Source organism: Falco naumanni, chromosome 2, assembly GCF_017639655.2.
Source record: "Falco naumanni isolate bFalNau1 chromosome 2, bFalNau1.pat, whole genome shotgun sequence".
Classification (NCBI taxonomy): Eukaryota; Metazoa; Chordata; class Aves; order Falconiformes; family Falconidae; genus Falco; species Falco naumanni.
In genome coordinates this window covers 38,727,955-38,750,331 of record NC_054055.1, presented here as the reverse complement: position 1 = coordinate 38,750,331, position 22,377 = coordinate 38,727,955, and the positions used below count along the sequence as shown (strand labels likewise).

General features: G+C 40.7%; 1 protein-coding gene across 4 annotated transcripts in view; it reads left to right on the top strand.

Annotated features, from left to right (window-relative positions):
- The first annotated feature begins 456 nt into the window (after positions 1 to 456).
- DIAPH3 (diaphanous related formin 3) overlaps positions 457 to 22,377 on the top strand; it is a 247,385-nt gene continuing 225,464 nt past the window's right edge. For 3 of the 4 annotated variants that reach the window (XM_040584080.1, XM_040584079.1, XM_040584082.1), the window contains exons 1-2: positions 457 to 940; positions 12,514 to 12,546. In XM_040584080.1, the coding sequence (XP_040440014.1) occupies positions 782 to 940; positions 12,514 to 12,546 (192 nt within the window). In that variant the 5' untranslated portion in view covers positions 457 to 781. The remainder of the gene's footprint in view (positions 941 to 12,513; positions 12,547 to 22,377) is intronic. The other variant, XM_040584081.1, reaches the window with a different exon arrangement.

Below are 22,377 nucleotides of genomic sequence, written 5' to 3'. Positions count from 1 at the left end.
GAACCGCCCTGCCAGGGCGGAGCGTAGCCGCAGCGGCTACGTGGCAGCATGAACCTTCCTGGGCAGCCAAAACAAAACAAGACACCCCAGACCCTGAGGAAAGCTCTTGTACACCCACCAAACTGGCCCCAGGGGCGGCCGCTCTCCCCGCCCGCTCGGGGGCCGCGCAGGCCCGTCTCCCTCCGCGGCTGGGGGCCGCGCTGCTCCCTGGGAGTTGTAGTCCGGAGGGTTGGAAGCGGGGGGGGGGGCGAACAAACAGGTGCGGTCACTGGGGTTCCTCGCCGGCGCCTCGCTGAGCACAGCTGATTCACCGCAGATTGGCAGAAGGCCAGCCAACCGGGAAACGACATTTCCATTCTCCCGCTGTGGATTGGCTAGCACCGGCAGCCCGGGGCGGGACCAGCAGTGGCGGGACGATTCGGACGGCGGGACATTCCTGGACTCTGACGGGTGCCGGGGAGCGGCCGTTAGGAGCGCGCGCCAGTGCCCCTCTTCTTCGCTCCGCGCTGCGGCGTGGCGGTGTCGCAGCCGGGGGCAGCCGCCACACACGGCCGCGCCGGGATTAGGGCTCTTCGCTAAATCCTTTGCTGCGCTGAGGCGGCGGCTTTAGCCCTGAGTCCCCCTCCTCCCCCCGCGGCGACCTGCCCGGCCGAGCCCAGCTAAGCCGCGCTAATCGCAGGCGCCCGGCTCGGCCAGGGCTGCCGGACCTGGGCCCGATCGCGGGCAGCGGTCTGCCCTCGTCTTCCCTCCCCTTCCCCCCTCTCCTTTGCCGGGCGCCGCCATGGAGCCGCGGCAGCCGCGGCCTCGTTACCGCGCCCCGTCCTCACCGCCGGGTCGCGGCGGGTGGGAGAACAAGGGGCTCCGGCGGAAGGCCCCGCCGGGGACCGGGAGCACCGGCGGCTCGGAGGAGGCGGCGGCGGATGGCAGGAAGCCCAAATTCGTAAGTACGAGTCGATCCCAGGCTGCCCCCGTCCCGGGTGGGTCGGTTGCGGCGGGGCTGCCTAAGGTGTGGGCCTGTTGGCGGGGCGCCCCCCCTGCCGGGCCTGTGCCGGGGGGCCCGGCGGTGCGGTGGGCCCGGCCGCCCGCCCGGGGCCGCACCGATCTGGGCTGCACCGACCCGGAGCCCCCTGAGAGACAGGGGGCCATGTGGGCGTACGTGGGCTACGAAACGGCGCCGTTGACTTCAGCTGGGCTTCAAAGAGCAAGCCAGCTTGCTCCAGCTCGCCGCTTCTCTGCGTGCCTGGAAGGACCTGGCTTCATTTTGCAGCAAGTTTTCACATCTGTCCTCTTATTCATAAAACTTTGTCTTACTCGCTGTTTGACAGCGGTATGTGTAAGGGATACAGAACACACTTCTAGCTCTTAAACGATGTTACTTTGAATAGACCTGGATTTTATCTTTTTATTTTTTTTTTTTTTTTTATAGTTTTTGTAGTATAAAGTGTATTGTGGAAAACTGAGTCTTTGCTTTTAAGGGACATAGTAGTTCTCACTCCTAGCCCTGCTTTTACAAACTTTGGCTAGCACACCAAGAAACTGTGAAACTCGCAATGGCTAATCATTGTCCACAATGTGTCAGCAAGATGTGCTCTAACTAAAAAACACCCAGAAATGAACAGATTTTGGTTGAACATCAGGACATTTTCAGGTATTAAAGCTTGGACAAACATATTCTACAGGTCTTGTATCCACCACATGCAGAGCAAATGCATGCCATGGTTATGTTTGTGATACACATGTTAGTGTTTGTTCAGCCAGCTCTGAGCCTACCTGCTCTAAGCTTTATTATGTGCTTGTAAAATAGATACTATAACATACAGTAAATTCTTGATTCTGAGGCATTTTTGTGCAATATTCAGTACTTGAGTGTCTGGCAGTTGAGCGCAGGTTCAAAAAAGTTAGTTTGATATCACTTATTGGCTGTAGGTTGGCCTAACCTATTCTAGAAGGTCATAACTTGCTCCTTGACTTCCTGTTTCCTGGGATCCTGTTCATGTTGTGGCTGCACAAACAGATTGCTGTTTGAACCAACTCCTTGTGCTTATTTTTGCATGTTACTAGAATGGGCATATAGGAAAATGTGACCAAGAGCTGTTTGCTTGTCTTCATAAATGTCTGTATCTACTGGGGGTCCGTGCATTTTAGTCATGCAGGTGACACGGCTGGACATGCTTTTGTCTGCCCCGTCTGAAAAGTTGGATAGTGTTACTGGTGTATGACTTGATGGTTGGATTATTCCAGTGGTGACTGGGAGACATGGATTTGTGTGTGTTTGAGACTGACAAGAGTGCTGAGTCAAGAGGTTTTACTTATTATTGATATTGTAACTGCTGATTTTTTATGCAGATAAGGTATGCAATAATCTTTTTCTCCTAGCTGTGTTAAAACAGAAACAGGGTGTTGCCATCATGTTCATTTTTTTTTTCCTGACCATGTGTTAAAATAGAAATACAACAATTTATAGGGAGCACAACCCTGCCAGATATGTGATGCCATTAAGATTTTTCTTAGATGAAGTCTGATTGGTTTTTCAGTGAAAGGAGGCCTTCTCTTTCGTGCAGAGGAGCTTGTTTGGTACATGTGTACGCCTCTCAGACTAGGCAAGAGTGGTTTAGAGCATGTGTGGATGTGGGCATCAGTTGACTGGCTTTTTGAGGTCAGTGTTGGTTTTTGAGTCAGCTACAGAAAGTAAAGGCAGTTGAATTTGGGTATCAACTTAGCTTTGTAGGGAATAGTATCATCATGTAGATGTTTGTGGGTTTTTTTTTTTTTTTTTCATTTTCCTATCCCTGTTCCCCCTGCCCAGGTTCTGAAACTCTTTAACCAAGGATGACAGAGAATATCCTTAATTTATGAGAATGCCTTGCCAAACTGCAGCTTTCAAAAACATTTGACGTTAGATAGTAGCCGTGTTTTTCTTTTTTAAGTAGTCTGGTAAAGCAAAGATTTTGCGCTGGGGTGTTGATAGGTGATTGAAGAATGATAGTTCTCCAAACCTGGATTGCTTTCTAGGTATGCCATTAGCTCGCTGAGTGACCTTGTTAACGAAAACCGTAACAAGGAAAACTCTCCAACGCAAATGATAGTTTAGAAAGCTGACATTGGTTTATTACAGCCCTAGGTTCATGGGGGATTTTTCCTCCTAACATGCACACCAAATTACTCAAGGGTACACATTATATACAGTAGAGTACTTGCATATTCACAATACCTTACATACTCATTTTCATTCCCGTGTAAGGTTTGGTTACAAGTTTCCCTCTTCTAATACAAATTGTTACACATCCTCAGATAGCACTGCTGAAGTTTTAACTAATGAAGCATGCTCCCCAAGTAGGGGTTTTCCTTCTTTCTGGGGGCTGTTTGAGTTTGGGGGTCATGATCTCCCATTACCACAATTACCTTTGTCCTACTTTCAACTAATTTTCTGTGGGTTGATACACCTTATCAGCTTGTCTCTTCTTGCAGCCAGAATTTTCTCACTTGGAGGCTTCTTTCTGCATAATGTATGTAACAGTGTTCTTTTCACCATCTGTTCTTTGTTTCCCAAGGATGACTCGCGTGCTTAGAAGTCCTTTCATTCATTGATTTTGATGACTTGAGAAGGTGGGTCAGCTTGACCTAAACTTTGTCCACGTATTTGTTTAACATATAGTTAAACACTAAATTAGAGCTCCATAACTCGGGTGATTAGGCAACAACCTTAAGAAGAATCAGAAGTGAATGTTTCTTGAATAGAGTTTAGGATTTTGTCTCTGTCTTAATGTAAACTGCTGTGAGTGGTATAGTTTACAGGTGTGATCTGTGGATTTTAGTGGTTACTCTAGAGCAGCAGGCAGCTCCATGCCATGAAACCTAAGGAGCTTCTGTATGTACTAGACTGCAGCTCAAATCTGTGGCTTGTCCTGGCTAATAGTTTTTGTTGAGAAACATACACAGTACAGGCAGAATTACTTCAGTAGTTGTAAATACTGACCAGCTTCTTTGATTGGGGTAGTTCACTTGAAGGGTAGGATGTTACACTTTTCATTCTGTTGCTTCCTAAATTTCTACCCTAAGATACTGCAACACAGAATATTTATCACTCTGCTATTAAATCTGAAGTTGGTAAACCCTCCTTCCTATCTTCTTCCTGTTATCTTACAAGACTGGTTTGGTTTTTTTGAGAGCGAGATGGTATATCTTCCCTCAGAAAATGGGGGGATGGATTGAGTGCACCCTCAGTAAGTTTGCAGACAACTCCAAGTTGGGTGGGAGTCTTGATCTGCTGGAGGGCAGGAAGGCTCTGCAGAGGGATCAGGATAGGCTGGACCATTGGCCAAGGTCAATTGTATGAAGTTCAACAAGGAGAAGTGCTGGGTCCTGCACTTGGGTCACAGCAACCCCATGCAATGTTGCAGGCTTGGGGAAATGGCTGGGAAGTTGCTTGGCTAGAAAAAGACCTGGGGGTGCGTGCTGGTTGATGGCTGGCTGAACATAAGCCAGCAGGGTGGCCAGCAGGGCCAACAGCATCCTGGCTTGTATCTGAAATGGTGTGGCCAGCAGGACTAGGGAAGTGATTGTCCTCCTGGACTCAGCACTGGTGGGGCCGAACCTCAAATACTGCGTTCAGTTTTGTGCCCCCTCACTGCAAGATGCACAGCAGCGTGTCCAGAGACGGGCAATGAAGCTGGTGAAGGGTCCGGAGCACAAGTCATATGAGGAGTGGCTGAGGGAACTGGGGTTGTTTAGCGTGGAGAGAAGGAAGCTCAAGGGAGACCTTACCGTTCTTTGCAACTACGTGAAAGGTTGTAGTGAGGTGGATGTCGGTCTCTTCTCCCAGATAACTAGTGAAAAGGGTAAGTGGAAACAGTCCCGAGTTGTGCCAGGGACAGTTTAGACCTGATATTAGGAATAATTTCTTCACTGAAAAAGGTGGTGAAGCATTGGAACAGGCTGCCCAGGGAAGTGGTCAAGTCCCTGTCCCTGGAGGTATTTTTAAGATGTGTGGATGTGGTGCTCTAAGGACATGTTTTTAGTGGTGGACTTGACAGCGTTAGGTTACGGTTGGACTTCATGATATTAAAAGTCTTTTCCAACCCAAATGATTCTGTTCTGTCTGTGTTGAGTTGTTTGCATCTAACTCTTACTGTACTAAATGTTGAATATAATTTTGTTACTTCAATTAGTTTTGTGTCAGAATACATAAAACTTCCCTCACCCCTTTGAATTTTTTGCAATCCAGTCTTAGATATAGGTTGTAGCCTTTTCTGTGCCTGGGTTACTTGCAGTGCCATACTTCTTCATGTCACCTGAGTTTTTTCTGATCTTTTGTATGTTTCTCAAATGTAGATGAATCTGTCTGTTATATTCAGTGAACTCAAGTCATCCAGATTGTATTAGTTTAATTTTCCTCAGTGTGGAAGGCCTGAAAAGAAGTTGCAGATTGGACCCTTCCAATCAATGCAACATACTGATCTGTCACAGCAGATAAGCTAATCTGAAAGATCGCTTGATTCCCTGACAGACCTCGAGGTGAAATTGGATTGCCGGTTGTCAAAGTTGACATCGTTAATATGTACCTCTTTTTTTAATTTTTTTTTTTTTTAATCTTCCAGAGAAAATTCTTGTTTAGCAGGAGGAAAATCTCTCTTTAAAACCTAGTTCATTTGGAGGGAGGAGGAAGAGTCTTTGGGCTAAACAGTTGTAGTGGTTGATTCCAATCAAATTTCATCTTGAAGTACTGCCTTTCAGAGTAAACTAACTTCTCAGATGACGTGAATGAGTTGTAAGCCTCCGTTCCCTCTGTTCTTTCACAGAATTGTTAAAAACTTTTTTTTTTTTTTTTTTTTTTTTTAATAAAGAGTGATGGTTAATTTTGAAGGATATACCAGCTTGACTTTGTTTAGCATGTCCAAGGTTTTGGAAGAGTGGAACCCTTAAAAGGGTGAAAGATATTCTATGGTACTGTGGTACTTCAGTTTATTGAAAGCTCTTACCTTCACCCTTGAGGTTTAGGACTTGGTAAAAAGAGGAAATGAATTGAAGGATGGCAGAGGTGATACCTGTTTTCTATGTGTACATTGACTGGGCAAGAAACTTTTGAAATCTGCTCGTGGTGGTGGGTGTTGTAAAAAGCTGTTGTTTGCCACTTCCTCCCCTTGGGGGGTGTGTGTGTGTGTGTGTATGTGTTGGGTTTTTTTTGTTTGTTTTTGTTGTTTTTTTTTTTTTTTTTTGTTTGTTTGTTTGTTTTTTTTCTCCTTAGAAATATTTGGATATTATGTAAGTGAGTGGTAGAATATGTGATTTTTAATTGCACTTCACTGAGAGTACATCTTGTAGATACTAGTCCTCAAAAGATCAACTCCAAATTCTAGCTCAAGGTAAAGGTGTTTCTGTTAATTTCAGTGTACTATGACCTGTCTTCAGTGACTTTCACATTATGGTTTTGATTAAATTCTTTATGAAATGTATGAGTCAAGGAAGCTTTCTTGTTTGCATCTATCTGTTAAAAATAGATAAATTAACATTTGCATTTAACAGTGTCTGTAAATCAAAGAAACATGTAGTTAAGAGCAAAAGCACTTCCATTTCTCTGGCATAGAGTAGAAAGGTAAGATCGATCTGTGTCAATATCTTTAATTACAAAGTGACTGAATTATTGCTGCAGTTATGCTGCAGTGTAAGACCTTGAATTTAAATTAGCGTTTTAAAGAAATGATTGTTGAACAGATGTTACCTAAAACACTTTATTGCAGCTTTGTAAAACTGTGAATTCCTCATGCTGTTATTTTTGTTGGCATGAATTAACACTGTGGGTTATGATATTAAATTTTAGTGCTCTGTTCTGGCACTTTGTTATATAATCTTACCTGTAAGCACCAATTTTGAGTTTAACTCATCAATGTCTAAATAATATCGCTGTGTAGAAACTGTCATGTTAAGATAATTTTGCCTCGATTGCTTTTCAGACTGCTTTCCAAGCAACAGAAAGTGTGTGATAAAGCCATTAAATAAATGCTGAAGTAGTATATTGGAAATTAAAAGTAGGTAATTCTGTGGGGTTATACAGCAGTTTCCAAATTGCGCTTACAGATGGAGATAGCAAAATTACTGAGGAAATATGGCAAAGGAGATCCTAAAGTAAGAGCATTCACTGTAGTCATCCAAGTCACATCTCTTCCAAGTCTACAGGTTTCCTTGTAATCCCTGCTTTTGTCTTCTGGTTGTGTTTCTGCTAGAGAAAAGCCTTTGGGGAAAAAACAGCTAGTGTTGAATCTTTTTGGTGATAGAATTAATGGCAGTGTGTGATGAGTTCTTTCTCATTTTCTAATTTAAAAAGGTACAGAGGGGATTATGTGTTTATATGTACATTCTTGGTTTTCATTTATCTGGTTTCAGCATTCAGGCTGAAGTTGGCCAGTTTTTCTAAAACTCACTGCATCTTGCTTAAAACGATCCTTTTTTCTTTTTTCTTTTTTTTTTTTTTTTTCTTATAGCTCTAAGATCTTAATATATCAAAGGCACTGCATATGTATGTGGTGGTTTTGAGAGTGTGTTATATGTGGTTTTGTTGCTTTGTTTTCTTCTGCAAAGGAGATAAAAATGGAGACCCCCAAGAGGATTTAGATACCAGGCTGTGGGATTTTTTAGGTTTTGTAAATGGAAGCACTTCAGTGTGGTGGAGAACGTGGAGGACATTCATGCTGAAATTCTTTTTTAGCTTCCTGTGATCCTGTTACTTCGCATGCCTAAAACTCCTTTCATATCGGGAGTGTATGGCTGGATATTTGTCTCTGTCCTGATTCTAGTTATGATCAACAAATCAGACTTTGTCTGCCTCTCTGGCATACCAACAATGTCCATCCCTACCAGGCATGGTCTGAGTTCATGTACCAAACATGCTGGTTTGATTCCGAAAGTCAGACAAGCAATGTCACTCTGTGTTTATGTGATGGTGAAAAGAACACTTGCGGAGAATTTAGATGCAGCCATTTTGCTAGAGTGCCAAAACTTTTTTAGATGATACGGACTATACCCTATATTGTACTAGGGTATTGTTCATTGTGCCCAAGTCACACTGAGTTATGGTGCTGGTGGAAAAAATGCTGAAGTCATGAGACCAGAACCCCATGTGAGAAGGTGGCATTCTGCTGAATTCTGGTCCTGTTTGCTGGGACTACTTGTACCACTTTTAGATAGAATTAGGTTTATCAGTGTGCATATGCAAAGATAGAGAAATGAATATAATGACATAAAAGACCCAACTAGTACTGTTGATCGAATTAAGTGGCATTTCTCATTTCTTTGTTTTATTTCACTCTGTCTGCTGGGAATGGACTGGGGTAATTACGTAGACAATGACTCAACCTGTTAAACTCTGTCTTGCAGATTAACTTTCAATATATGCTACTGTTCGTATATGCAACATAAAACCATCATCTTGTGTATGACAATAAGGCTTTGTACAGTGCATATGTGAATATGAAGCCAAATAGCATTTGGCTTACTTTCCCTAGCTGAGTGGTGCAGCAGTTGCATCACATGTGGCTTCATAATATATGACCTTTTCAAGAGACACAGTACTCTTTCTGTTTTGTGAGTAGTAGTCTTGTTGCTGTGCATGTGTTGTGAACCTCAGTTGTTGTGTTCTGTTGTACCTTGCGGTGTCTAAGGCTGTCAGTATCTTCAACGTTTTTGAGATCCGGCCTTTTGACAGCTTATCAAGAAAACTGTAAAATACACTGAATGTATGTTTAGGTCCTGTGTCCAATGAAATCAGTTATTTATCAGTATGCTTGAGGGATGTAATCTTCAATAAGAGTTAATTCTATTTCAGATTGCTTGCTTTCTTCAAAAATTATACATCTATACACTTCTTTTTAATTGTGACTTAGCTTTAACTAAACTGCTTCTACTGAATTGCAAAACAAAATGTCATCTTCCTCTGTGTCCCAGACTAAAAACTAAGCTACCCTGGAAAATGTAACTTCAAAATGTTAGCTGTTTATAAATATGTTTCTATAGCTGAAGACTAAGTAATGGTGATACTTCTGCTTTTCCAACTGTAGATGCTACTGATAAATCTGGATTTCTGAAGTATCCTAATTAACTCCTTAATCTCTTCATGGTTTTGTATCTCTTTGACTAGAAAACTGGATACTGTTGTACTTAAAAACAAATTAAGGATATTTTAAATATTGAGTATCTACTTTCTACATGATAAACAGACTAGAGCAGGGGTCCTCAAACTTTTTAAACAGAGGGCCGGTGCGCGGATGAAGTGGCAGGCAGTCATCTGCAGCTGCTTGGTTTCCCCCCCCCAGCCCCGGCGGGGTGGGGGGGTGGGGGGCGGGGGGGTCTGTAAATACCGGGGGCCGGATTGAGGACCCTGGGGGGCCGTATCTGGCCTGCGGGCCATAGTTTGAGGACCCCTGGACTAGAGGAATACTCGTACGTAGCTCCTCTGTTCTCAAAGCAATAATTTTATTAGTTCATAGAAGACACAGAATAGCATATTAGTGTTTTAATCCATTGCAAAGCAGTATTCTGTAAGATTATATAATGTTTTTAGGAGTAACAGAATACTACAGGAATATTACTTAACCCAGATATATTTACTTCCAGCCCTATGTTTAAGTCCACCTGTTCACTTGAGCAGAATGTCTTACTAATGTGAACTGATATATCCAGGCCTGAAAATAAAAGTATGTTCCTGTGGTATTAACACGCTCCAACTTATACCTAACTGTGGTCTAGTTATTTTCCCCCCTCATTAGAAATGTGTTTGTCTTGTTTGTTTGGCCTGGCAAGAATGAAAATATGCTCCTGTCCTTCAGTCACAGCACCCATCTAATGCTGTTAAAAGACCCATTGTGGTAAAATTTACTTATTTCTTGTGTTGGTATTTTTCTTTTTTTAAAGATTACCTGCAGTGTTCCACATCTCTGTATCTTTGAATACTGCGTAAGACCAGGAAAGCTGGCAACTGTTTTACGTTGCACAGCCTTGCCAGAAGATAAGGACTTGGTGAGGGAGAAGGGAAAAAGTTCTCATGTTTTAACCAGCTCTTTTGACTGAGAGATATTATAACATAAAATTCCGGAGTAAGTCTTTTGAGATGTCTTACTGCAAGTCAGATAGCCCTTTAATATTAGAGTGTGAGAAGATCTGAACATTAATTGTAGTCTGATTGAAGTTTCTCCTCCTTTATAAAGAGATCTCCAAATATGACACAAGTGTTAATAGATGAGTGCTTTTTAAGTAGGTTCACTTCCTTGTAGCAGACCCCACAACATTGTCTGAAAGAGGTCGTCTTATGCTGGTGTTTTTAGACTCCTGTACGGTAGGTAGCCAGTAAGATGAAGACTTAAAAGACTTACATGTTATATAGAGTTTTTTGTACTATTATGGTGTTCTTAATTGGTTGCGTGGTATTTCCCCTCCAATTAGTCAGATGACCTGGGTCATTGAGGTGTTCTGATATACAAAATGAGGAACTTTTCACCCTTTACCACAGTAAATTCCATTGCTGAATTTCACAGGTTAATTGAAAGGTACAATACTGGCTTGAACTATCCCATTAATTTTTGCCTTTTTCAAAGAACAAAGCCAGAATCTGAAAAATATTGCCTTGACTCCATGGATGATGTTGGTGTCTTGTACAGAGCAGTTGCGGAACACCCAGCTTCTGTTCCTAAGTGGAAGTGAACCTGATGTTGTGCTTCCTGTGCCTGTGCTGTGGCATGCGCATGCGTTTGACATGAATCTTGAAGTTCCAGATCAAAGCATGTAATGCAGAACATTTTCATTCTAATCAGATTACTCTGTCTCTTATAAGCCACATTAGAGGAGCTTCACAGTGGTATCTGCACATTGCTTAAGGCGTAATGATTTAAGTCATGTGTATGAAAAAGGAATAAATTTTTATGTTCTTTGCTACTAAGTTGCAGTGTAAGACCATATGTTTGTTTTTTCTCCTGCAGCTTTGATCATTTAAGGATAGAGGTACTACACCAACAACTTGCTAAATGTGAAGTTGTGAGCTCTTGCAAATGACAGAAACTAACACTCATGCTGTCTTTGTAGCTATTTAGCAGAATGTGAAGAACATGTCATAAAACCTAGCTCCACAGCTGTGTGGGACTACTCCTGCAGCAAAACACCAATGGGAAGACTGGGATACAGATTTTCAGTCTCCTGACTGGACTGAAATACTTTCATTTCGTTGTTGTTTAGCTATTTATTAAAAATCCTCATCTATTAGAACATGGAATGGGATTGTCATAAAAGTTCAGTACTGACCTAGCTTCTTTTTTTTTTTCTTTTTTCTTTTTTTGATGGTAGCACTTACACTATGGTTTTTTTTGTTTTTGTGTTTTCCTCACATGTCACTTACTGTTTTTTAATTTCATAGCCATTCATCAGATGCTTCTTCCTCAGTTTTTTTGACAAAATTCAGAGTAGAGCTGTCATGGGCTAACATTTTACTTAACACAAATTGTTCTTCAATTCTGAGGGTCAAGCCAGGAAAGATGTCATAAGAAATGATGCCTAAGTGTGAAGACTTGGTGAAGACAAAGCAAGAGTTTCCAAATCTGATTAATTTGGATATAGTCATTTACAATTTTTGTGGCTGCTGCCAAGCTTTGTATACTAGGCAGTGAGAGGAGTCTAAGAAATAGAAGAGTTCATCTCACTAAGTATGTGACTTCACATTCTTCCCATTTCCCTGTCAAGTCTGTTCTCAGCCTCTTCATAAAAATGATAAATGGGATCTCTGCAATGCTGACTCATCACCACTGTTCTTCAGTGCTGCTCTTTGGTTTTGTGCAAGAGCTGTGTGTCTTAGTGCTTGCAGTGTTTGTAAATGTGCCGTGGAGAGCAGAAGAGTTGGTTCAGTAACTGTTGTTTCACACAGCAAGTGATCATCTATAGAATTTTGGAAGTCATTAATAATAAATGCTTATGTCAGTTTCTACTCATGACTTCATGCTGTGCTTCTTCACGTAGAGGGTAGTCAACAGTCTTGATTGTTTGAATGTTGCAACTTGGCAGCTAGTTTTGAACTGCTGGGGAACTCCATGTTCTTCTATTGATTTTAGAATCTGGATTGATTCCTTGATGGTTTGCTCCCAGACATTTTGAGAAGACACAAGTATAGTAGCTGAATTATGAACATGTCTTCTTTTGTAGTATATTTAGCTATAAAATATAATAAACCACAACTCATTTCAAACTGTGCTTGATTTATATTTTTCTGCTATTATTCTGCCTAAGGATAAGATTACAGGTTTGTTTGTTTGGTTTTTTTTTTTATCTACACTGTACTCCCTGTGTAACTTGGTGTGTACTGTAAGCCAGCAAAGTACAGCTTGCCAAGACATTTATTACTTCAAGTGGCATGATTCAACACAGTTTAACTCGCATCTTATTTTGAATAACAGCAACTATAACTGAGACTTACTTTTTTTTTGTTTGTTTTTTTTTTTACTGCACAATTGTGACATAACGGGTTTCCTGTTTGATTTACAGCACTTAAATATCAAGACACTGACAGATGATGTGGTAAGACAACTTAAGTTTTGCTTTGGCTGTGCTAAGCTAATAACCTTATTGCTAGTGCAATACAAATAACCTTATTAATACAAAAACTGTCTTAATTGTGAAGTTAATTTAGTTCATTAGCAAAGTCTCACTAAACTGTTAATTATTTGTAACAGTGGGAGAAGCAAAAATCTATGGTTGGCTTTGAAGTATGTTCTAATCATGCCTAAATGAGCTTGACAGGTAATTGTGTCAATTTACATGCAATATAGTTAAGATATCTGATCATGTGTTTAATGCTAAAGTTACTTAGGCTGCATGGCTAGCTTAAAATGCTATGTTTAACAAACTAACAGCTGCTTGTAATAATTATTAATGGATTGAAACAATGTTAGGTATATTCAGTGTCATGGGAACACTTCAGAACTTTGTCTCTTGAACAGCTGATGAGTTTCTGTATCACAAAGCAGATTTTTTTTTTTCTTGCTGTTGAAGTTACCTATTTCATTGTCTGTACTATTCTTTTGTAGGTAAGGATAGTTTTTCTTAAAATGGATCATTTTACAAGGTCCTTGAATTTACCTAGGAAGTAGGCATCTAAAGATCTGCTGTAAAGACTTCAGTGCTGTACAGAGTTCTTGCTGAAGTACATTTGTGTGTGAGTGCTTAAGTGTAGAGAGTTTTATGCTGGACAGCATGCAACACACTTGTGCTAAGAAACACTGCTGTTTCCTAGCTTAGGAACCAAAGGTCTGGTTATTCTTGATTAGGTATGTGAAGTTAGTAGCATTGAGCATAATGCCTCCACTTATCATTCCTAGATTGACTTAAATCACCTGTTGCTATTTCTTTAGCAGAATTTCATGGGCTGGAAATGGTTATTAAAAAATTTGAGTCTGATGGGTTGATAATACAACCTTCATTCTATAAGCTTTATCTCGGAGAGGTGAGGAAATGTTCACAGTTCTATCAAAGCAAAAGTATTTTTTGGTAACCAGAACTTAATTTTGGTCGTGTTATGTAAGGGTATAGCTGTTTGTGTGCTGTGGTGTGGGTGTGGTTTGTTGTGGTGGTTTTTTTTTTTTTTTTTGTTAAAGAGGCTAGCTCACTGCCTTATTGCAGTTGTCCTTTCCTTAGCCTATTGGACTTGTCTAACTTGTAACGGTAACCACTATAAGTCAGTAGGTTTATTGCATATGTTGGAATACAGACAAAGAAGTTCTGCTAGTAAGCTACTACAGCTCTGTAGTAAGCTGTCTTCTTTGCAACTCCTTAAATTTCTCAGAGCACACTGAGAGGCCCCTTCACAGACTAAAGGAACATCATCTGTAAAATAATATCGAATTGTCCATAAATATATATTTTTAAAGGGAAATGACAGCCGTTTAGTAAAAGGCCAACAGTAATAAAACCCAGCCAACCAACCAACAAAGCAAACAACCCCCCAAAAGCAAAAAAATAACTCACCGCCCCCCCCCCCCCCCCCAAGAAAAAAAAGGTAAAAAAGAAAACACCATAAAACTAAAAAGCAGTGGCATATGCTTTTAAAGGTGGGTATTTTGTTCATTAGCCACTTCATCTTTATCTTGGAACCAAGGGTATGCTTTCCTTCTGAGTTTTTTATTGGTTTAGTCTTTCTGTGTCTGATTCTGGGAAACTGCTAATAATACTAAGTATGTGAGTCCTAGGCAACTTAAAGGTGGCTCAGAGCAGAGTAGTTCTGACTTTTCATACCAAGCATAAAAACTGGCAAAGGTATTTTCTCCAAATTCCTCTTGTGACAATGGGGGACAATGTAGTAAGAGAAGATTAAGAATTTGAAGGTTTAAGATTATTTTGTAATATATTATTTCCTTTTTTTCTCATGGGCAATCATTTGCATGTTAACTTGTTCTCTGTTGCATTATGCTTTGTAAAATATTTGTATTTTATTACACTCAGTCTGTTTCTTACAAATACAGTATTGTTTAGTGGTGACCAGGGACTTTTTAATTTAGATAAGTTAGCAATATTTTGAGTCTAAAATGCAGACTGCTTTTCAGGATTTGAATTGTATTGGATTGTTCCTGACAATTCATTAGCATCTCTACTTCTAAGTGACAAATCCCCATTAAATTCAGAAACACCTTGATTTTAAGCAGTCAACACATGCTTCTTTGAGCTTGTTTGTTTACAAACTAGAAAGACAGGAATCTTATTCCACAGAGGAATGGCAAGTAGGTGTCTGAGAAATTATCTACCTGCACGATCACTGTGGAAGCAAGCTTGTTTTGTATTTCAGGTGCTCCACGTGCCAACAAATGGTTTCTAAGGCTCATAAAGATTAAAATATGTTAATATGCAGGTTTTTTATTACAAAGATACTTTATGTAGACAAAAATGAAATGTATACTAAAACTCCTTATAACATGAAGGTATTTTGACTGATTTCATAGCAATGCTGTAAAGATAAGGAAGGCTGTATAATTTCCAGTATGTAGAGAAACAAGATTTGGAGTGAAATCTGTTCTACACATTTAAGATGTGACTCTGCACAGACCTAGGCTCTGTAACTTTTGTTTTTCTGCCATTAGTTAAATGATTTGCTCTCAAGAAAGGTGAAATAAATCTCTGGGAGATTGAGTGTATTACGAATAAGAAGTCATCTAATGAAAGGGATTCTTCTGTGTTTCTTGGTTTATTCAAGTCTTTCTTGTACTAAAAGCTCTGCTGATACCAGTGGAATTTCTCATATAGTAAGAAGTTAATCTTGTAAAGCAATTTGACTGTCAAAGAAAGAATATACTTTTTTAAATCTTCTGGAGCTTCAAGGAAGAAAAAGATTTTTAAGAGGCCTTTGACTCAGAATCATTGAAAGTAACTTCTTTGATCTTACGTGAAGTATTTTTGCTTGTAAGGGTAAATAGTGTTTTCCCTTTACTTACAAAAATACTGAAATAAATTGATGCAACTCATATTCTCCTGTGTGTTCCCCATCCACCAAGAATAATTGTTTCAAATGAAGACATGGGCTTTGTCCAACTTGAATTCTCCTTCTTTCCTGAGTAGTTAATGTTCTACTAATTCTTTATCGTGTGTTAATATCAGTGTCATGATTTAACGTCAGCTGGTAACTAAGTGCTGCTCAGCCACTGGCTCATTCCACCCTCACCCAGAGGGATGGGGAGGAGAATCAGAAAGGAATGTAAAACTTGAGGGTTCAGATAAGAACAATTTAGCAGGTAAAGCAAAAGCTGTGCATGCAGGCAAGGCAAAACAAGGAATTCATTCACTGCTTCCCATGGGCAGGCAGGTGTTTGGCCATCACCAGGAAAGCCGGGCTCCATCATGCATAACGGTTACTTGGGAAGATAAATGCCATGATGCCAGATGTCCCCCCCTTCCTTCTTCTTCCCCCAGTTAATATACTCAGCATGACATCATATGGTATGGAATATCCCTTTGGCTAGTTCAAGTCACCTGTCCTGGCTGTGTCCCCTCCCAATTTCCCGTGCTCCTCCAGCCCTCTCGCTGGCAGGGCCCAAGAAACTGAAAAGTCCTTGACTGAGTATAAACATGACCCAGCAACAACCACAAACATTGGTGTCCTGTCAACATTGTTCTCACATCAAATCCAAAAGACAGCACTGCCCCAGCTACTAAGAATAAAATTAACTCTATCCCAGCTGAAACCAGGACAATCAGGGTGTTACAGTAGGCTTTCATGACTGAGCTGTTGACTTCTTTTACTAAAATGACCAGCAAAATGTCTGGGAGATTGAGATGTGCCATAGTATTTGAGCACTGAGTATATGAATAGGGGGCAGTCAAAAACATGTGAACTTGAAAATTGAAGGTGGCAGTACTTTTTGTCCTACAGATCTGTAAGGCAAAGTGAGAAAGACACCTAGAGAAAGAGCAAAGCTATAAGCAATACTGTTGCCTTTATGCCGTCAGCCAGGAAATGAAGATTTCATACCTGTAGTATTTCACATCAGAACTCTACTGAAACATTGTGCTTAGTGATCATCAGTGTCTTGATGGTCCATATATATATGTATATGTATGTGTGTGCTTCTTCATGAGAATGGGAGCAGGGAGAGGGAGAAAGAAGACTGCAGTACTTCTAGTAATGCAGTTTAGGCTAAAATGTAACAATTCTGTAATCCTGTCTCTTCATCATGAGGTATCAGAAGTTGTGATACCTCATTTATGGCAAACAACACCTTTCATGTAGTCAGGACTTTTCTGTGACACTGGGTTGCCTACTTTTTTAGAATAAAGATTTTCCACTAGTGCAGTGACATCCTCTAGTTGTATATACGCCCTTAACTTACCTTGGGTGGAAGTTTTGGTGTTCACCTGATGAAGAAGACAAAGAGGCAAGCCAATTGTTACATTGCAACTTTTTGATCTGGAGCCTTCAGGTTAATTTTCATCTCTAGGAGTATCCTGGAGTTTTGCACAGGGATTTGGGATGGTTACAGAGGACAATATTTTACTGTTTTTGTCTTACGAAATCAGTGTAGGTTGATGTGGTTTGTACAGCTCAAGAAACAGAATTCTGTGAAGAGTTACAGTAGTGGTTCTTATTCTTGTTTCAGGGGCATCAAATCTGTTTGCCTCAGCCCTAATGTGAGAGGATTTTGCATGACTTGATTTATATGCTTTACATGTTCCAGACATCACTGTTCTTTGTGCTAAACCAAAGCACAGGAGTCACAGAACTAGTGCCAGAAATGTCAAATCCACATGGTGTGCTGCAGCTGTTGAGTTGATATGTTAACTTGTATCCAGATTGATGTAGTTCATGTATAATCTGGTAAGCCCTGTCTCCAAGAATGAAAAAAGAAAGGAAAAGCCAAGGAATCAAAGGCTGTGATGGACAAAGGAACTTTAGTCCATTGTATCTACACAGTCCAGTGCATCTTCTACAGCAAAGCCACTGTACTGTGCTACTGTTTACCTTGAAAAAGGATAGCTTTGTTGTTAATTCTTATAAGTTTTTTTTTTTTTGTTACTTTAGCTAATGTTTCAGCTATAAACTAATTTTGCTGTTGTTGTGAAAGTGGGCCTCTCATATCCTGAATAAATGTAACTAATTCTTCTATCTGCTATCTGTTAATTTGGTACAGCTGCTATTTTTTTCTAAATGCTGGGATCCAAACACCACAGTAAATACAGTCTAAGCAGTATTTATAAAGAAATATAGCTTATTTTTATAGTGTTTGTGTACTTAACAAAATTTAGGTCGCTCAGCCAGTGACGAGATGTTTGATTAGGTCTACCACTTCGAATATGGTTAGCATCCCTTTCCAGATCAAATCCTCCAGGCTAGATATGGGACAGTGTGCATGGTAACTTAACTTCAGAGATCTAGAAAATGTTGCACGCAAGCTTTTGCTCCAAATATGGGCAATAGGAAACACACTTTATATGCAAAGTAAAAAATAAATTTTTAGTCCCATTTTGAATCTAATCTGTATATAATACACAGCTGTTTAGTCAAGTTGCATTGATACCAGCATTCGTAGTCCAAATTATGTCGGTGAAAGTCACATTAAACACTGTTGGAAGCCGTTCTCCAAAAACCTCCTAGTACTTATTCTTTTTTTTTTTTTTTTCTTTTTTTTTTCTTCTTTTTTTCCTGGCATTGTGCTTACTGTTCTGTTTTCTGTTTGGGTCTGAGGGCTTCAATCTGGATATGGGGAAGAAAGGTAAAACCCAGATAATGTAATATTCTGTCCTTGATGTAGTAGCTAGCCTCTGCTGCTAGGTAATTTCCCTTATTCCCCACCCACTTCCTCTCCGTGTTTTTAAGTAAGACCAGCCATGCTAGTCAATTGAGCTTCATTTGTTGGTTCCCAGAACATTCAGAAAATAAAGGTGTTAGCAGCATTCTTCAGAAAGTTACTGTTATCTCCTGTGTTGTTCTAGGAGTTATCAACAGTAAACTGTTAATCACCTTCCATCTAAACTGTTCAGTTAAGTGGAAACTGAGTGTAAGCACCACAGTTTTGAGAGTTAAAACAATAACTTGAAGTAAAATATAATCGAGAATCTATTGTGGCATTTGGTTTTTACATTTAGTTCAAATTCAGCAACATAAAGCAATTAAAAAGAGCATCTGTATTTATAAGAATGATACTGACAAGGTGTCCTGGATGTGTCAGTTTTGTGTTAAATGTGAACAGCCTCAAAGATGGATAGCCCTTTGAGAATTCACTTAGCAAGTCTTGTTCCCTCATTAGTGGCTGATGCTATCAGGTTGTTCCGTGGATGTCCCATTCTCATCTGATAGGCTGTCCCCTGTTACTGAGAAACGCTTTGAATGAAGGTTGGAGCAGAGTATTGGCAGAACTAGGGAATTCTTTCGGTGATCGTGACCATGGTTACACATGTATGTGGTAGATTTTATTTTTGAGGAGTTTATTAATATAGAAATAAATGATCTAATGTGTGAATTAAGAGGGGGAGGGGAGGGAGATGAGGGAGGCAGGATGGCAGGGAAGTAATACCTTTCATTCCTGCATGCATAGCAGCTCTGTTAGGAGGTGATGTCTTGGTAAGCTGTTGAGCCAGCGGTTAGACTAGCAATAACTAATCCATTGATTCCTGCAATATCAAGTGTGTACATTCAATAGACATCATTGTTTTACAGAAGAATGGTATAAGAAATCTTCACTAAGATCAAAATGGGAGCATAAATATATGTACTTTTTAGGGATCTGATCAGAAGGTGTGATGAGCCAGAAGGTTTGTATTGTGGATCTCTTTGTAACTTTGATTTTCAGGTCCATCGTGTATGCATAAAATCACTTCCTTATTTTCTACGCTCTCAGTGTAGTGATAGAGCCTATGAAATAAGAACTAAATAAACCTTCGCCATTCGTCCTGTGACTGTTGCTTCGTTTTAGCTCTTACGGCTATTACTCTTGCTATCAGTGAATCAGATTCTGATACCCAATTTGCAGTCAGTCCAAAATCAACTCTGAAGGGGTGAATACTGCTTATCAAGAGTTGTCATTTTACCTCTTTCCTTAGTGTACTATATGTCGTGGCTTTCTACATATTTTGGGAGTGCCTAGAATACCAATAATAGTTTCAAATAGTGAAGAAGATCATTGTATAATGCTTGATAGCAGGTTTTTGGGCTTATAGCCTACTTAAACTCAATGATCTTAAGGGTCTTTTTCAACCAAGATGACTATGAAAGATTCTAGCATTTTTTTTTAAGTAGCAAAAATTGTTCCTACACTAACAATATCTGATCTTACTTGCAACGTGGCTCTGAGTGTGTGAGCCTTGTTGGGTAAAATAAATCCTTTGTTCTGTGAGGGAGGGGAAAATGTAAGAGGGAAGATGAATTCTGTCACCCAACAGACAAGGCTGCTGTAACTCCATGCCTGGCAGGTCCCACCAGTAGTGAGGCTGAGAGTGTATTCCTAGTAGGCACCTGCGCAATCACATGCATGCAACATGCATGTATGTGTGTGGCAGGCAACAAAACTCAACACAAACAACACAGTGGGTGTCATCCTGTTGTACTCTTTGGCTGATGAAGTTGAAGATCCATTGGGGGAAACATATGATGTGAATCCCTCCAATAGGTGGGCTCACAAGCTCACTACCTGGTTGCTGGCCCCCAGATCCCAGTCTTCCATGTGGCTGGCACCTGGGTACTGTGAGACCCTGAGCCTGCAGGCTCACTTCAGTTGCAGACAAAGACCTCCTTGCTCATGGATTCATGTGTGTGTGCATACACAGATAGAGCTCTTTGGCAGCTGGTGGGGCTCCCCTGGCCCCTCTGATAGGCAACTCTCCTTGTGGCCTTGTGTCTAAGAAACACCGATGTGCACACAAAGGCAAAAATCTCCATTGGTCGGCTAGGTTTCCCCTCAGCTGTGTGGAATTGAACTTCCCCAGTGGCATCCCCTTAGAGACTCTCGGGCACAGAGAGGTGCGTTTCCCAATTGACAGCTACTCACCCCCAGACCCCTGAGCCTATGGTCTCTCTGGCAGCTATCCAGAGCTTCATTATTCCTTCTTTAGCCAGCTTGTCTGTCATCTTGCCCTTACAGATACACATTCCCCGCTTCCAGGCCACTTTGCCTTTTCACTGACTGGTCCAGCTTGATAGTTGCTAGTGATCATTTGCTTGCCACCCTCACTGATTGTAGTTGCTGGCACCATGGACACAACTGAGGTTCTACGCAAGTTGCTGGTACTTAAGTTCTCTTGCTCTGGTCTTTCCAGTTGCTGAGCTGTGGTTCCTCTGACTCGCAGTCTGATCCTGGGCCTGCATACACACATGTGCACATGAGGTAGAGGGTCTCACCCAGGAAAATAGTTGGAAATAGGATTTAATTTAAAGATAGGACAGACTGTGCTGGTTTGGTACAAGGCATAGCCAGACAAATGTGCCAACTAGCAAAACTGTTTAGACACAACTGGCCCTTTATTCTATCATGTGCCCATGCTTCTTCCTCTTCAAATCGCTGAGATCCATCCTTTTCCCTGCCTTTGGTTCTTCCCCTAAACATTGTAAAGTAAGTCTTGCACAAAATATTTTTCCTCTTCATTCCATAATATGTCTTATACCCGTAAGCAGTAACCCCTCAGTGTGAAAGGTGTCCTGGAGAGCTGATTGTGTTGGCTTATGGTGTGGCTGTCAGACCTGGACCATAGGTCAGAGGTTTTGCTGGGGTAGTCTTGGGATGAACCTAGACAGCACATCCCTTCCTCTGAATCAATAATTTGGGTTCCTCCTACCTGCTGTTGTGCTTCTGTATTTATCTGGGCTTGTGGAGATAAGCCTTTGATGAGCTAATGGTTCCTGTGATGAGACCAGTGAAAGTATTATTTCAGTTCCACCACCCACCATTCTCTTTCTGTGGTTTTCTGTTTGTGTGCAGATGGACTTCTTAGCACATAGCCTTAAGAGACAGTCCTATCCTTTAGTCTTTATCCAGCTGCATACATCTCCTTTCCCCTTTTCCTTCATAAGGATTATGGGCATTGAAGAAAGCTTTTGATGCGTCCTACCTGTGTCATTTGCTTTCTTTTGAGTAATTTAATGTGGCTTTGTTGAAAAATATATTCATTAAAAATTAAATCTCTATAGAATTTGAATATTGCTCTGATGATACCATTTGAAATAAGCAATCATATTTTCTTGTACTTCTACTAATAAAAAGGTGTAGCTCAGATCTTTTTGGCATTGTGTGCACAATGTTTTATATTTAAAGTCATGTAAGAACAACATCATTCAATAATAATAATCACTTGGCAGACAAGACGTGTGAGACAACTTTTCCCTGTGTGGATGCTGTCAGCATTGCTCCTGTGTATATACAGTAATTTGCTTTGTACCTTATATGTTGCTAGAGCTTGTCAGTAGGGTTTGGCTGCTGTACTTCTGAAGCTGTAGTTCAGGAAGCTTTGTGATGGAGCAAAGCAGTGGAAGGAACACTCCTGTAAGACAGTTTTAAACCCTATTACAGTGCAAAGGGGCCATAATAATAGTTTCTACCAAGGCTCCCTGAGAATCTTCAGGCTGGTAAATGTAAAATGTTACGAAAAAGCAGTCTCATGATAACTCATTTTGAGGTGTTGACCATAGTTTATTCACTGTGTTTCACTTCTGATGTTAAGAGTTTTTTCAGTTGCCTTGCCATTTTTATTTCATAGAGGATTCAGATTGGCAGAATAAACTATACTTAATAGATGCTCCAGTCTCTGGAAGTGGGAGGCATAAAGACATAAAAGCTAAAATATATGCAAACAGCCCATTGCTTTAAATTCATGAGAAAAGGCTCCTGGGGGATCTAGTCTTAGGAATGAAAATTGTGTGAATTATATTTTTAATAGTGT